Source organism: Phasianus colchicus, chromosome Z, assembly GCF_987193195.1.
Source record: "Phasianus colchicus chromosome Z, bPhaCol1.hap1.1, whole genome shotgun sequence".
In the NCBI taxonomy this organism is placed as follows: domain Eukaryota; kingdom Metazoa; phylum Chordata; class Aves; order Galliformes; family Phasianidae; genus Phasianus; species Phasianus colchicus.
The window spans coordinates 73,548,902-73,566,437 of record NC_143476.1 but is presented as its reverse complement, the minus strand read 5'-3'; the positions used below and the strand labels follow the sequence as shown (position 1 = coordinate 73,566,437).

The 17,536-nt window shown below is 38.8% G+C and overlaps 1 protein-coding gene across 4 annotated transcripts in view; it reads right to left on the bottom strand.

The window, feature by feature from the left end:
* Window positions 1-17,536, bottom strand: part of PDE4D (phosphodiesterase 4D) — a 390,407-nt gene that overhangs the window by 114,310 nt on the left and 258,561 nt on the right. For all 4 annotated transcript variants that reach the window (XM_090132456.1, XM_031605459.2, XM_090132458.1 and 1 more), the window contains exon 2: window positions 10,871-11,062. In XM_090132456.1, coding sequence (XP_089988582.1) covers window positions 10,871-11,062 — 192 coding nt within the window. The remainder of the gene's footprint in view (window positions 1-10,870; window positions 11,063-17,536) is intronic.

The following is a 17,536-nucleotide window of genomic DNA, read 5'->3' as shown; positions in this document are numbered from 1 at the left end:
TATTTTAAGAAAATGGAGAAAATGGAGTATTGCTAAGTTCCTTTTTTTTTGGATTGTATTTGCAAAACATTCCAAGCCACTGGAAAGAACACAGTGGTCTTTTTTCAAAATATTTTCTACAATTATTAAAAAATTTAAAAAAAAAAAAAAAAAAAAAAAGTACTAATTACTTAGTTCAAGCTGAAATCTGAAGATTTTATTCAAATTAATTATTCAAATTAAAGAATAAAAACTCCCAAAGAAGCAAAATATTAGCCTGTTTTCCCTGTGGCCTTCTGAATGGATAAATTGATAACCAAAGCAGCACACTACAGTTTTTCATTAAGAATTATTTCTAAGCTGAAATTGAATTGAAAATACTTAACTGTAGCAGAGTTTTTAGAGAAAGTCTGACTGTCTCTTTTTAGTTCATCTGCAAGTTTATTTCACAAATTGAGAAAAAGAGAACTAGATAAACTGTACGATATTCCACAGCAACTTATCAAGAAAGGCAATTATGTCTCATTAATTCACTTCAGGTGCACCTAAACTGTTCAGTAGCAATGTGTTTTTTTTCCTGCCCTCTTAAAATGTTAGAAAGAACTTAATGCAGATCACTTTTCAGGGAAAAGGATATTTTTCTCCTTAACTTCAGATGCACACTCACAGAATTTATTAATAAATCTAAGCTGTGTTGGCTCAGAAACAGAAGACTAAGATGTATCACTGGTAATTTGGCTTCTTGTTACTGAAGAAAATATATATCCTCATTTCATGATGTTAATGTCACATTAAAGTCTTCAGTGAACATCAGTAACTGTCTAGGTTGGCCATATTTGTCTTCCATTATTTTAAGTGCTTTCCCTTTATGAATCTGTTCCAAACTGAATACAATGAAGTTTAAAAAACTAAACAGACTGGGAAATGTGTGTGCAAATTTACCTCAATTGTTCCATGTGCCAATTAAAGGGATATTTCAGACCATTTACAGTTTCAGGTCAGGACCAGACCTGCTAGTCATTGACAAATAAGGGAACACCCTATCCTGGAATTTCTCTGTATTTAAGATAATTTCTGCAGCCAGAATAATTCTGTTAATCTTCATTCTTTGGAAAGTTACAGATTATTTTGGCTTCATTTTGGAAAGTAATACCCACACAAATTAAAAATCGCACAACTATTTCTCTAGATACTGAGGACAGGGATAATCCACCCTGACTAAACAAAATCGATCCCTGTATGTCATGTTTTTCAGACAGTATGTCATCATTGATGAAATATTTTTCATCAGATCCCTCTGTCTCAAAGTAGTCCATGTGTGGGTTTGCTTTTTCAAAGAGTGGTATTGTTGTTGTTGTTGTTGTTTCAATATATTTATATTTTGTAGACAGGGAGCAAAGATTTACCAACACATATATTATAATGTAGTCTACAGAGCAGCATGTCCTCTAGGAGGCAGTATTATATGGTACATAGAGGGAAAACAAATTTTGGTGTAAATTACATCTTTATACTTCTTTTATCAGGGAGAGCAGCAGCAGAACTGTGTATGCTGCTCCAAAAGCAATGCTTCCTGTTTATTTCCAAGGAAACTATCACTAATATGAAGAACACAACGATTTTGATAAAGCAAATTGTCAGCTGCAAAAAACTATTTTTCAGCACAGTCACGACCACAAGCTATGTATTTTCACCAGTGACGAACAAGAGTCTGCATTCTAGACTCATAAAAATATGCATCAGCAGAGGTGATCCACTGTTTCATGGCTGCTCTGACAGTGCTGTTGCTAGAAAACTGTTGTCCATAGAATCTTTCACTGATCCAAACAGATGGAAGTTAAAAGGTGCCAAATCTGGACTATATGGTGGATGTGGTAGGACAGTCTGGCCAAGACTGGCATTGTGCTCCATAATCTTCAAACTGATATGAAACCTGGAAGAAAAGGCCTTCTTTTCTGGCTTGAGACTGGAACCTTCAGCTCCATCAGCACTGTGATGAAGTGATCAGAGTTTATCTGAATTCCAAGAAATCCAGAAGTATCACTACTTTCCTATCCAAAAAGTTAGTGCACATCACTTTACACTCTGAGGGCTGTTGTTGAGGAATTCACATACTGTCACACCATGGACTGCTGTTTTGATTTCAGCTCAGAGTGGTGATGCCAAGTCTTGTCACCTTTAATGGATGTGATCCAGGAAACTGTCATCTTCAGCCTTGCATTGGTTTAGTAGATCTGACAAACTTGCCTACAGTGTTCTTCCAATTGCTTTTGAGCATCTTTGGGACCCAGCTGGCACATACTTTGTAATATTTCAACACTGCCACCATCATTTCCAATATACTGAAGCTGATATTCAGTTCCATACAGTTTTCTGGTTGTAATCTGACGATTCACATGGGTAAGCTGCTTGAGAATGTCTTCATTTCATGGTGTTACAGCTGTGAATGGCTGTCCACAACATGGTACGTCTTTCATGTCGCGCTGTCACTTCTACTGAAACACACCGCCCACTGTCTCACTGTGCTCACATCCACTGTTTGGTCTCCATCAACATTCAGCAAGTGCTGATGAATGTCAGTGGGTGCTGTTTTCTCCTTCTGGAGAAATTCACTGACACACCTTTGCTTCATCCATCTTCCATGTCAGATGCTACTTTGTCAGACTGCCCCTCCCCTGCCATCTGTCTCACAGCAACCAAATGTAACAGAATATTGACAGGAATGTTCAGTCTCTGCTGTCATACCACTGATGCCCATCTCTGATGTAGTGGGCTGCTTTTGATGTAGTCCAGTACTATCTACAGTACTTCTGAAGAGAATTAGGCTGTACAGCTCAGGAAATTGATGTACTGGTGGCCATTTGGCCACTGAACAGACCTCTATGCCAATGGACCTGCAGTTCACTACAGACCATGCTCCCTCATTTTCTGGTGGCTGAATGGAAATTAGCGAATTTCGTGTAACTATGATAGTTAGAGCTTGGAACGTGATCAAAGAAACAGTGCTGATCCTCGCTACGGGATTCTTCAAAAATCCCCACACCAGCTAATGTTTTACTCAATGAAGTTCAGCTGGCCAAGTCCTTGGTTAAAACATGAGTTCTGCCTTAGCCAGTGATTGTTGATTTCTTTCCAGAGTTTATGACAGTGCTAATGATTTCATTAAATAATCCATTTTTTTCCATCTCATTAGAGACCTAGGTTTTGCTAAAATGGAGATTCTCTACAAATTAGATCATATGCACCATTAATCAGGACAGCAATCCCTTAGTGAGGAAAGCATATAAAGTATTAACCATTGCCTCCTCTTACTATATTTTCAAGTTTTGTGTAGGTGAGTATTAACAGATTAGGCCACTGCTACAAGGCATCCACATTGAAGGCTCCCTGCTTCAGCAATGTCTTTGAATGTAAATGAGAAAATTCTTCTAATACAATATTGATGATTTCATTCATCTTTCAGCTTGCTTCTGTTTTTTTCTTTCTCTTTTCTTTTCTTTTCTTTTCTTTTCTTTCTCTTTTCTTTTCTTTCTTCTTTTCTTTTCTTTTCTTTTCTTTTCTTTTCTTTTCTTTTCTTTTCTTTTCTTTTCTTTTCTTTTCTTTTCTTTTCTTTTCTTTTCTTTTCTTTTCTTTTCTTTTCTTTTCTTTTCTTTTCTTTTCTTTTCTTTTCTTTTTTCTTCTTCTTCATCATTTTTTTTTTTCCTCCAGTGTACTATAACTTTGAAATTAGGGGCTTTTAAATTTTTTTTCCATTTTTTACTATCTTTCTCTTTATATTGGCTCACACATACATTCACTTTTTCTGCATATCCCCCTTTCTCTGCTAGCAATCCCACAGATAGGCTTCTCAAGGAACCTTCACTCTTCTGCCTTGGACCTTGTATCTTCCAGTCTAAACCACCTGCCTTTCCAGTTTACAGCCCTGAAGGGCTTTTGCTAATCTTCTCACATCATCTCCTTTTTCTCTATTGTACTATTTGTTCCAAGAGATAATTTAAAAAAATACCACAATTCAGACCCCTTAACATTATCATATGAGCTGCCTTGCACTGATCCTGTCTTTTGTTCTTTTCCTCAACTAGTCTAGCTTCTCAGTACAAAATATATTTTAGTCTCTCTAAAATTCAAAAAAATAAAACTCAAAAAACTCAATCTTCCCATTCTTTGCTGTTGTTTCTGTGATTTTCCATCTCAGCTCACCGAATGAACTCCCTCTGGTTGCTATGTGAGGTTAACTACGTTGGGAAAATGGATCGTTCTGTACCTTTTTCCTGAGAATACTAGCTGACTGTGTTAGTCTCCTGACAATCATCTTATGTTTTTATTTTAAGTCATTTGTGTCAGAGGACAGTATTTTGCCTTGGGTTTTCAAAGAACAGAGGACAGTTGGGTTCCATTTCTTGGCTGCAGTTCAGAGCTGCCACATCACTGCAAATAATAAATAGTGGCAGAATAATGAATTTAGTGCTTTAACACTGCCATCCTCTGGCTGGTTTTGACTGTAACATTCCATATTTGACTAAAATCATGAAGTTTTCTTCTGTTTCACCTTAAGCGATATTTACTGCTGTAAAAGTTGTCTGAGTACTGGAAATAACAGAAAACTTTGTGTTACATCCCTTCCATGCCTTTTGTTTTGTTTTCCTTCATAAAGCGATGCATTGAGGCTGATAATGCAAACACTGAAGAATTAGAGGATTCCAGGTTAAACTACTATGTACAATTAATTCACCTGCATTAACTGAATGATGTCTATGTTTTGTAATATATCTTTCCCATGCATAACAAATATGCAATACTTAACATTCAATACACATACTGATGCAAAACAGAAATCGTGAGTGACCTGAATGTTGGTGTGGCACTTCCCCTGAAAAATCTTTTAGTCTTTACCTTATTTAGGAAAGTTCGGAACCAGAGCTGGCTATTTTAATTCTCTTTTTTCTTTATATTTTCTTCACTATTTTATTCTTTTGAATTTTTTACTCTTGTATTTATTATTTTTCCTTTAGTTAATTTCTGTGATACAATTGGACTCATTATTTTTTGCCTTACTGATACTTGATTAACCTATAATTATGGTTAAAACTAGTTGCATATTACATTTCCTAAACAACTGCAGAAGTATTAGCCTTAGCACAACAGTTTTTCTGTGGCAGGAGAGTGTGGAAATCTATTCAGATGTGAGTTCCAATACATCTAAAATGCTGATGCATTATGATAAATTGTTGACAGAAAGAATCACAGAATCACAGAATAGCCTGGGTTAGAAGGGACCTCAAGGATCATGGATCTCCAAGACCCCTGCCACAGGCAGGGCCACCAACCTTTTTAGGTATTTGAAATGCTGCAATGAGGTCACCCCGCAGCCTTCTTTTCTCCAGGCTGAACAAGCCCAGCTCCTTCAGCCTGTCCTCATAGGGGAGGTGCTCCAGTCCCCTGATCATCTTCGTGGCCCTCCTCTGGACCCTCTCCAACAGTTCCCTGTCTTTTTTGTACTGGGGGCTCCACACTTGGATGCAATATTTCAGACGGGGCCTCACAAGAGCAGAGTAGAGGGGGACAGTCACCTCCCTGTCCCTGATGGCCACCCCTCTTTTGATGGAGCCCAGGATACCTTTTGCTTTCCAAGCCACAAGGGCACACTGCTGGCTCCTGTTAAGTTTTTCATCTATCAAGACCCCCAGGTCCTTCTTCACAGGGCTGCTCTCACAGACCGCTCCTTCCAGTCTGTATGGATGCCTGGGATTCCTCCGGCCCAAGTGCAAAACTCTGCACTTTGCCGTGTTGAACCTCATCAGGTTCACCCAGGCCCACCTTTCTAGCCTCTCGAGGTCCCTCTGAATGGCATCCCTTCCTTCAACCATGTCAACTGCACCACTCAGGTGTCTTTAGCAAACTTGCTGAGGGTGCACTCGATTCTCTCATCAGTGTCATTGATAAAGATGTTAAAGAGCACCGGTCCCAAGGCAGACCCCTGGGGGACGCCGCTCGTTACCGGTCTTCACCTCGACACAGAACCATTAATCACTATCCTCTGTCTTCAACCAGTTTCTTATCCATGGAGTGGTCCACCCATCAAATCCACATCCCTCCAATTTGGAGATAAAGATGTGGTGGGGGACCATGTCAAAGGCCTTGCTCGAGTCCAATAAATGACATCGGTCGCCTTCCTGTTGTCCACCAATGCTGTCACTCCATCATAGAAGGCCGCCAGATTGGTTAAGCATGACCTTCCCCTGGTGAGGCCATGCTGGCTGTCTCGGATCACATACTCATTCCTCATGTGATCAAGTATGCTGTCCAGGAGGATATGTTCCATAATCTTCTCAGGCACAGAGGTGAGACTCATTGGCCTATAGTTCTCCAGGTCCCCCTTGCTCCCATTCTTATATATGGGAGTGACGTGACCCTTCCTCCAGTCATCCAGGACCTCACCTGACAGCCATGACCTTTCAAATAGGATGGAGAGCAGCTGGGCAACCACCTCAGCCAGCTCCTTCAGAACCCTGGAACGCATGCCGTCCGGCCCCATAGACTTGTACGCATTGAGTCTCATGAGGCTGCCTCAAACTTGCTCTGCCCTTACAGTGCGGGGAGGGATTTACTGCCCAGTCCCCACCTAGAGGTTTAGGGATGCAGGGCTCAGGGACATGAGAAATATTTGAATCCTGGCCACCAGTGAAGACCGAGGCAAAGAACTCATTCAGTACCTCAGCCTTCTCTTCGTCCTTTGAAGCCAGTTCTCCTTTTACATTTACCAAAGGAGGTACACTCGCTTTGACCTGCCTCTTCTAGCCAATGTACCTGTAGAAGGTCTTCCTATTGTTTTGCATGTCCCTTGCCAAGTTTAATTCTGTCTGCGCCTTGGCTTTCCAGATCCCACATCTGCAAGTCCAGACAGCATCCCTGTATTCTTCCCAGGTGACACACTCTTGTTTCCAGAATTTGTATGCACCTTTTTTTGGCCTCAGCGTGCCCAGTAGGTCCTTGCTGAGCCATGCTGGTTTCCTATCTCCTCTACCTGCTTTCTTATTCAGAGGGATGGAGAGCTCTTGTGCTCTCAGAAAGGCATCCTTGAAGAGTAGCCAGCTCTCCTCAACATCTTTGTCTTTAAGGACAGCATCTCAGGGGATCTTGGCCAACAATCCATTGAACAGCTTAAAGTTCGCTCTTCCAAAGTTCAGGGTCCTGACCCCACAAAGGGTCAAGAATAGATACAAATAGCCAAAGAAGAAAGTGTGCTCAGTGTTTCAGTAATTAATTTTTTAATTCAATTTATTTTCATGTGCTGAAATATTACCCAGAATTCTAGGAAATGTAGAAGAGGATTATGAGTGCAAGGATGGAACACTAATTGAATTCTTAATTGAAATGACTCATCTAAGCAAGGCAATGACCTGGATTGCCCGCCTGAATGTAAAAAACTTCCTAAATGGTATCCTTACAAGAGTGCAGCACCAAAAACTTAACTTTAGCATATCTGTAAGAAATGTTACATGTCAGAAAAAGGTCTGCTTGATGACGGTCTCCATTTACAAACTGAAAACTTTTTTTTGTTAATTATAAGACAACAGGGCATGGACAGGTCTCAGTCAAAATTGGTCACACTGGGAAAAAAGCTTAAAAGTACTTCAATCTACTATATTTAATTGGTAATGTACCTTAAACAACTTAAACCAAAACAAAGGCATGAGCTTTGTTCATCTTGACACTTACTTAGGAAGAAAGTTATAAATAGATGGTCTAATTAACACTTCTAAAAACAAAATCTAAGGTGAGAATAGGAATCTCCAATTATAATGATTGTGAGTGAAGTATCACATGAAATTTCACTCATTATGAAAACCAATTTCCTTTGTTGTGCATACTAGTGCTGCTGATATTTTTTAAGAGGATGTTTATTGGTTTTTTTTCTATATTAATGCTGGATTTTTAATGCTTTCTACATCCTTGTTCACTAGGAAACTCTTATAAGAATGGTCCTTTATTTTAGCAGTTTATAATTGAGCCATAAACACCTATTTGGCAGTGAAATTTGTAGAAGATTAAGCAAACAAATGAACAAAAATTCTTAATTTCTATAATTTTCAGGTGACAGAAGATAGATATTGAACATGTTTTCAGTGTATTACAAACATTTAACTTCCACTACCCATCCAATCTGGCATCTACACATATTTGCAAATTATGAGTCTTTAACAGAAGACACATAACACAGTCTACTTCAGTAAGAGGACAGAATAACTTTCCAAAGATCTTCTCCTTTGCATCTCTTGAATTTATTAATTTTTCAACCTGGATCAGGACAAAATATTTGATACATCTCGTACAACGTTCTTTTCACTAAGCTGGAAAGAATGAATTTCATGAATGGAACTGGCTGGATGGTCACATTTCAAATGCTGTGGTCAACAGCTCTATGTCCACGTGGAGACTAGTGACTAGTGGTGAGCCTCCAGGGTCAGTACTGGGACAAATGCTGTTTAACATCTCTGTCATTTACATGGACAGTGGGACTGAATGCATCCTCAGCAAGTTTGATAGCAACACAAGCTGTGTGGTGTGATCAACACACTGGAAGGAATGGATACCATCAAGAGAGACCTGGACAGGCTTGAGAGCTCAGCCTTTGTGAGCCTCATGAAGTTCAACATGACCAAGTGCAGAGTCCTGCACCTTGGTTGGAGCAGTTTCAAACGTGAATACAAGCTGTGTAAGTACAGGCTGGCAACTATGTGGAAAAGGACTTGGGAGCACTGCTAGATGCAAAAGTTAGTATGAACCAGCAGTGCTCATTTGCAACCCAGAAAGTCAACCTTGTCCTGGTTCTAGAGACACTGGAGCACTGAGCAATTATAGAATCATAGAATCATAGAATTGCTCAGGTTGGGAAAGACCTTCAAGATCATCAAGTCCAACCATGACCTAATCACACTACCCTAGCTCTAACAACCCACCACTAAATCATGTCCCTGAGCACCACGTCCAGAAAAGGTTTTTAAACACATCCAGGGATGGTGACTCAACCACCTGCCTGGGGAGCCTATTCCAGTGCTTAACAATCCTTTCTGTAAAGAATCCAACCTAAACCTCCCCTGGTACAACTTGAGGCCATTTCCCCTCGTCCTGTCACCTGTCACCAATGAGTAGAGACCAACCCCGCTCTCAGCTGCAGCAGCAAGAACCTCAGCTAAGGATAATGCTGCACCTGGCACAGAGCAATGTAAGATTTAGGCACAGATGGGACACAAGTGCTGGAGAGCAGTGCAGCAGGAAGGGACCTAGGAGTGTTGGTGCCCGCAGGTAAGCATAAGCCAAAACTATGCTCTTTGGGATGCATTTACACAGCACAACCAGACTGGCAAAATAAGAGATTCTCCTGCTATATTTAGCATTGATGCAGCCCCATCTTAAATACTGTGTACAATATAAAAGAGTGTTAAGGTTCTTGAATGTGTCCAGAGGAGGCAACACAGTTGGCAGAGGGTTGGAAAGCATGTCCTGTAAGAAGAGGATGAGGGCAGTTGGGTGGTCCAGTCTGGAGAAGAGGAGGTGGAGAGGTGACTTCACTGCTCCCTGCAGCATCCTGAGGAGGGGAAGCAGAGGGAGGATCAGGGCTTTGTGGCTGGGCACTGATCACATGATGCACAAAGATGCTGGAGGAGTTTTAGACTGGGCACTGGGAAATTTTTTTTCTGTGAAGTTGGTCAAACAATGGATTAGGCTTCCTAGCAAGGTGGCTGATGCCCCACCTAACTCAAGACATTCTGATTTTATTAATATGGTTTGAATTTTTGGATGGTCCTGTGTGGAGCAACAAGTTGGACTTAATGATCCTTGTGAATTCCTTCTAAATCAGAATATATTCTGTAATTCTATCCTATACTATTGTAAAAGAAATCTAGCTAACTGGTAAAGGGGAGTGATCTTCCTCCCTAGTCCATGCTCATGAAACTCCATCTGGAGTACTGCACTCAGCTCTAGGTCCTCCCTCAGAAAGGAGACATGGAACACATTAAGAGTGTTTCCAGAAGAGGGCGACAAAAGATGATCAGAGGGCTGAAGCACCACTCCTATGAAGACAGGCCAAGGGAATTCAGTCTGGAGAAGAGAAAATTCTGGGGAGATGTTGTTGTGATCTTTCAGTATTTAAAGGGGGCCTACAAGAAAGATGAGGAGGGACTCTTTATTGAGTATTGTAGTGATAAGAGAAAGGGTAATAGTTTTAAACTAAAAGAGGGTAGATATAGATTAGTTATAAGGAAGAAATTTTTTCACTATGAGAGTCGAGAGGTGCTGGAAGAAGCTGTCCAGAAAAGTTGTGCATGATCATCCCTGCAGGTTTTCAAGAACAGGCTGGATAGGATCTTGGGCAACCTGGTCTACTGGAAGGTATTCCTGCCCATGGCAAGGGGCTGGAACTGGATGGTTTGTAGGTCCTTTCCAACCCAAATCATTCTGTGACTCTATGACAAGTAATAAATCTTATATCTAAAAGCTTACAAATACCTACTCTAAATAAATGGGGGAAAAAAAAAAAAAAGAAGAATATTTTGAAGCAGAAATAGAGTTTGTACAGCTTGAGTTGAAAAAATCTTAACAATCAAGATATTACAGTTCTCTTTAGTGTTGTGAAAATCAGTACTGGTTGCCTTCAGTATTCTGCCAAAGTTAGTACAGTGCATAAGCACATCAAGTACATCTTCATGATAACCTTACTTTCAAAATACTGCAGAAACAAATAAAGCATAAATAATGAAATAATTATCTAAATATCCATGACGTCAGTAACACAACTGATCATTCTCTTTGAATTTTAAACATTTCTTGTGGCTGGAAAGATGTTAACACGATTATAGCCCAAAATAAGTGCTAAAAATGTACTTACATATCACTGGCAATGGAGGAGTTCCTCGACATAGACTTCGGAGAGAGATCATAGTCACTGTCTGACCGGTAAAGGAAAGACTCCCTACGTTGACTGTGGACAAAATTTGCCTGAAGAATTAGCCCTGATCCAGGGCTCGTCATGGGATCCAAGGGACTTCGTCCTGATGATGTACCATTGTCCACATCGAAACTGTAAAAAGAAAGGATAAAAAGATTTGTGCCATCAGCATAGGAGTTTTGAAAGTAATGAACACTCTCCTGGCAAATTTATCAGTAGGCAGATTTGCTTCTCATTCATTGGAGAAATCATGATCTGATCAATTTCACTGCTAACACAAAAACAGGGTACACAAGAAATATGGTGTACAATGGCTCATAACCAAAAAATAAGTCTGAAGGAAACTAAATTTGATAGTGGAAAAAAACAAACCACTATTAGCAATACAGGAGCTTATATACTTCTCTGTATGCTGACTACTTATGAGCTCTCTACATCAGGAATATGACACAGTTCTCTTCTTAAGGCCCCATCTCACCGGAGCTTGACCCTCATTACTCCAATTCCCAGTGGAGTGAAGCAGGTGTTCTTTTTGTTATGGAGTACCCATTCCTCATACTTCATTACTGCTCAAGTACTTCAAGAATGTATTTTGTCTTTTCTCAATAAATCAAGCATGAATAATGTGTATTTGCACGCATTAGAGGGAGATAGTATTTTACAATTGGATTGAATAAATGAGCTCTGTGATCACTGCCAAACAAAATGACTACTTGAGGCCATTCTTGTCTTACACCTTTGAACTCTGCAGTTTCAATCTAGTACTTCTAGTTATTGTTTGGTAGTTCCAAGGGAGCACTGCTGTCATGAGAGACACAAAAAAAAAGACAGAGACAATTCCACAAAGGGCTCTGAAAATCAGTACAAAGACCTTGAAAAGGACTTAATTAATTAGAAACCAGTGCAGGGTAAGCAGTGCTGGGTGATGCATTCATGGTAACCCATGCTGTTTAGCAGTGTGATAGCTGTATTTGGTACCAGACAAGAGTCTTTTTGGAGGATATAGGTTAGTTTCTAGATATCATGTTGTTGCAGTATGGAGTCTTGGAAGTCATGAATGACTGATTAGCAAGATTTTGTGATGTTAAAATGGAGCACATTCCAATAGGCCAGAAGTAGAAGGATTTCTGTTTCTCTTGTTTGCATCTCTAAAACTGAAGATAAATTTTAGTTTTAAAGCATGTGAGAAAAGGTGTGTATGACCTTGGTTTACAAATTCTAAGCACAGTAACAGGAACTCAAGTAATGCTATTAAAGCGCACAGGAATGATGAGCAAAGGGACCTATCACATAACTTTTTAAGTGCCAGTAAGCTTTAGAATCTAACAAACAATTCTAAATATAGAACTTTTGAAAAGAGTGTTTATATTAAGGATAACCCACTGTTTTCAATCATGTCTAAGGGCAGTTGAAGAGAAAATAGTTGGTACATATCAGCTGTTGATTAGACTTCAGCCTGGCTCATGTCACAGCAGGTACAAGCTACTCTCTGCACTAGCTTGCTTCTTGCTGTTATCTACCACTGACCTGAGGCTGCCTTGTCAGCAGTGGTAATATTTCACTGAAGTGACAGCACTCCTCCAGCCTTTTTGCGTGCTGAATGAACTAATCAAATAAATCTACACTGCCTATATATTGCCTCAGAAAGCAATTTTTTTTCCGAAAAGTTATTAAGAAACAGCTACTAACAGGCATTAAACAGGTATTTTTCAGGCGGTAATCACAGCATATAATAAATCAGCAGTAAAAAAAAAAAAAACACTGTAATAAACCAATACAGGTTATAAATACAGATTATTAAACAAATCAACTTCAGCAGACATTTCTAACAAATTCACTAGCAGTTAACACTAACACATATACACTTTCCCAAATTTGGTTTCTTTTAATTATGCCAAAGTACTTCTGTGTCTTCTAATATACTATCATTACATAATATTATTGATTTCAAACCAAAAGAAAACATAATCTGCATGACAGTGAACGAGAGTTCTGCCACCAGTTTGCTGAGATTCTGGATAACGCAAAGTTCCTTTTTTTGTTTCATTTTCCCTGTTCTTTGTGGTTTTGATCACTGTGAGATCTACTCACCAAAAAAAAAAAAAAAAATCAGTGAAAAAATATTTCAAAGGGCAAGTCAGTATGAATACTACTACGACTGTTGTTATATAAGATGAAAGTACAAGATAGCATGAATGGTAAAACAGTAACAAAAAGAAATAAAAAAGGTAAGATATCCTTTGCAGCTTGTATGACCACACATTGATGTCCATATTACCATTACCACTAGCCTGACTACTACTACTGACTAGTAATACTAACTCTGATACTGATAAAGACGTTGATAAAGATACTGATTTCTTTTGATTTCCTGAGTATTTCAAGAGCAGAAAAAATACAATGCCAATGAAGGTTTTGGAACATTTAAGAGCTCAAAATCATGACACTTACTTAATTGCCAAAATAATAACATTATTTTCTTCTAACAGATGTAAAGAAACACAAACTCCTAAACACACAGTCTGCATATTTTCTTCTGCTAAGGACAAAATGGTAGACATTGCATGCAATTTTGTATAAAAAAGAAGGTGGTTATTTATCCTGTGCTTAGCAAAACTACTGAAAGACAGTATTATTTCAAACATACACATATATAGGCTTGTCTAGAAAATCTGAAATAAAAGCTTAAGGGTGGTGTAAATGAAGGTAAACATGACTCTGGCTCAGCAGGAAAATGCTAAAAAATGAACGTCTATTAAGTTAATTTTCTTCATGGTAGACTTAATTATTCAAACACATAAAAGGTTGGATTTCACTGGATTATAGTAACATGCAGTTTTATTTGCAGATTTGGTTTTCATCCACCTTTTGTGACACAATATGAATATTCCCTTTTTTTTTTTTTTTTTTTTTTCAGTCAAAAACTAAGGCCAAGCTTCCATGAATGACTTCACTGTCAGGTTATTAAATATTGACCATAAAAAGATGAGAAGTCAGTTCTACAAAATCACAGTTGGTTGGCAGTGAGAGGCCCCATTGCTTGCACCACCAGGTAACTGTGTGTGCAAGATGTGCACATAGCTGTTGTGGTAGGAATTCTGTGATACTCTATTGTGTCCACTAGATGGGTGTCAAAAGTAAAGAATCCAGATATATTAGCTAGGATCTGGCTCAACGAAGGTATCTTTTACGTAAATACCTATAATAAAAAGAAACATTCCACGCTACAGCAAAAGAATGAATGTGAATATAGCACTGGTGTGCCAAAAATGTGTCTGTATAAAAAGTTTCCAAAATGCTACTGTAGTTAAGTGTCTTTAACTTACTAAGATGTGCTAGTACTTTTGGACATAAAGGGTTACAGAAATCTAAATGAAAAATGCTTTAGTACATTGAAAATAAAATGTTTCCTTCTCTGAATCTTGAGCCTCTTTTGCAAGAAATGGAGACACTGATCACACTGCATCAAGTGAAGAGAGAATCAGAATGGGGAACTCAAGACTTTGAGAACAAGTTGTTTTCTGTCTAGATGCACCTAAAAAAAGATTTAAAAAAAAAGACTAAGATAGAGAATGGGACAGACTCTCTAGACTCTCTAGGCTAGAGCTGTCTAGCCTGGGCAGGAGCTGCAGAAAGTCGAATGTCGTTGCTTCATACTTACCTTTCTGTTCCTGTAAAGTTTTAAACTGCAGTGAGAATATGTTGTGAATGAAAAAAGTGCACAACCAGTGATAAACCAAATGTTTCTTTTGTTAGTTATCCTCTGCCTCCTTGCACTTTTTGGTAGAGAAAGCTCTTAAAAAAGGAAGGATCATGGAAGTTGTTATTGAGGGTACTAGAACTGTTTTGCCACCTTTTCACAGACCCATTAATGTGCCCATTTAAAGGTAACATGGATCTGCAGACAGCGCCAAGCATTCTGCATCACTTATGTAAAGCTGAGCAGCAGTTTTCTGACAGGAGCATCTAGCACGGAATCCTCACAGAAATTTCTGTGTTCAAAGAGCTTTCCTGCAACTACAGAGATGTGAAAGCTACTAAAAACAGTGCTAATTCAGCAAGTTCCACATGCACATTTTGACTAAATCTGTTATGACATTACTGAATACTGTTTATCCTCAAAGACTCTCTTATCCAGTGTTCAGTGACAGCAAACATGGCATGAGATGGAAGATCAGGTTTTCTTCCTTTTTTGGCTATTCACTGTGTTTGCACACCTTGCCCATAGTATATTGTTCCAGGTTCTGTCAGAGAAGGGGATAAAGGTGGTGAACTCTCTTCAGCGACTTGTAAACTTTCATGGCTGACCTTCCCCATGCTCCTAATAGGACAAGAAGTGCTAACATCACACGCTATCTTCAGGGAGATAGATGACTGATGATTTGCTTCAGATATCCTGGGAATCTATGGACAGATTCAAGATCATAAATCTCAGCAGCACTGTTTCAGTGTGAGCAACTGCACAACTTCCTTACACTGTCAAAGAATCCCTTGCAGACTTTCTTCCAAATTCATGAATAACTTCTCTGCTATTCTCTGCAAGTTGCTAAAATGAAGGAAGGAGAAAACTTACATCCAAAATATTATTCATCATTACATAAGGAGTAATAGCATCATATTGAATGCATACAAGATGGATGAAAAGGATGAAAAGAAAATCTTAATACTGCCCTTCTCTTTTGTTTGTTTTTGTAGAGAGGTTAGCAATAGTAAAAGAAAGACCCCACATCAAAATTAAGAATTTAGGAGACTTTGTACGAGTGTTAGTTGCATTCCTGATGTTCCCCTAGTAAGTGAGGTATTCTCACTACATTCAGCCTCTTGTGCCTTGAAAGCTATGGAGAGGAAGAGAAATTAGCTGATCCTACAGGAACACCTTATCTTTTAAGGCCATCTTTAACCATTACAGGATGAAACAAGACCTGAAGAAGTTAAATTTGTCTCCTATTATGGGAGTCCATTGTCCTAGCTCTGAGCAATCTTTCCAACCTTTTACCTGCCCAGTTATCTACACACTCATCTCAATGTCTAGAATTCCTGTCCTGTCCTGTATTTCCACTTGGAAGCAATAATCCCACCATCAGACTGATTGCATGTATTTTCCTTAAAAGCAGTAATTCACTGAAGATATCCCCTGGAGCAACCTTCTTTGGATATGGCCTCCTTTAGAGCAAAACCAAAGTAGTAAAACTTTATTTACATCTCCAAGAAAAGAGCAAGCTATTTACAGCTCGTGCCCCAGGCGAGGGGCTCACACATAGAGGAGACAGCCAGTAGACAGTAGAGTAATGGAAAGATCAGATGATCCACTGAAATGCAAAATCCTAACTTGCCCCTTGGAATGCTTGAGCTGAGAAAAGTTGGCATAGATGCCAGGTGGGCATCTCACCTGGATGGCCCTCTCAGGGAATGGCTGTAAAGGAAGACCACAAGCACCTATTTCTCAGAGATCAGTATGAAAGTCCAGGGTAGGGCAAGGCTCCGTAAGAAGGGATATGACAGGTAGGGTGTGTTATTAGGCCTTGTGTATATTAATTATTATGTATTGTGAAGATTTATGCATCTCAAATCAAAGCAGAGCAGTTTTGTTCTTAAATGTGATTGTCTTATTCTGCATTAATTATAGGTTATTTTAGCAGACAGTATCAGCTACTGTGAAAATCAAACCAACAATTGTGACACAATTCTTTAAAAAATGCACAAAGTTTCTTGAAACAAAGTTACCAGAAAGCATTTTGAGTAAAACAGGCACTGATTCCAAGCTCTCAGTCAGAGAGAAATAAATGAAGAGGAATGTGCAAGGAATAAATGAAGACTAACAGTTCTTCCTCTGGAACAGAAGTTATCTGAAGACAATATAAGAACTGCATTCTCTTTTATGTATTTTAGGCAGTTAAATTCTGTTTCAGCTTAAAACAAACCACATTCACTGAGTTCAGTAAATCCAACTGTAAAACTGTCCTATGATTTGCTAATACACCAAATTATTGTTAAATTTCTTTGTTAAATATGGATTTTAGACACACATCACATTAATTAACTAGAGCAGACAAACACTTTGATTATGATTTTATGATTTCTCTTGGACATTTAAAAAAAATTCTTATTAATAAGCTAATTATTAATTTGATACAGCAGCTGACTGGGGTTTCTCCCTTGTTGCCAGAAATAGTTTTCCAGAATTTAATAATGAGGAAAAAGAAGCATTTCCTTTATCAAAATACGACAAGTTGCCAGTAATCAGCCCTTGTTATAGGTTCTAACTAGACTGCAAATGTTTAAAAGATTAATTTGCAGCATCAGGAAAGAAAAAGAAAAAAAGTAAGTAAAAACAAATCAGTGTATTTATATAATTGAGTTGCAGGGCTGAAGTTCATTTTTTACATTAATTCCCTAAGACCTTTCAAAATGTTTCCTGACTGACAGTGTCTATGTAGTGATGCAGGACAGACCACATCTGGTTTTCTCTTCCTACTTTCTTTTCCGTCTCCTCCTCCACATCTAACAAGAGCTGAAGACTTGAAGGAAATGGGGGGGGAAAGGGGAAGAAAAGAAAGAGAAATATTTATACGGACAGTCAAGAAGAAGTATCCTGTCATCACTCCA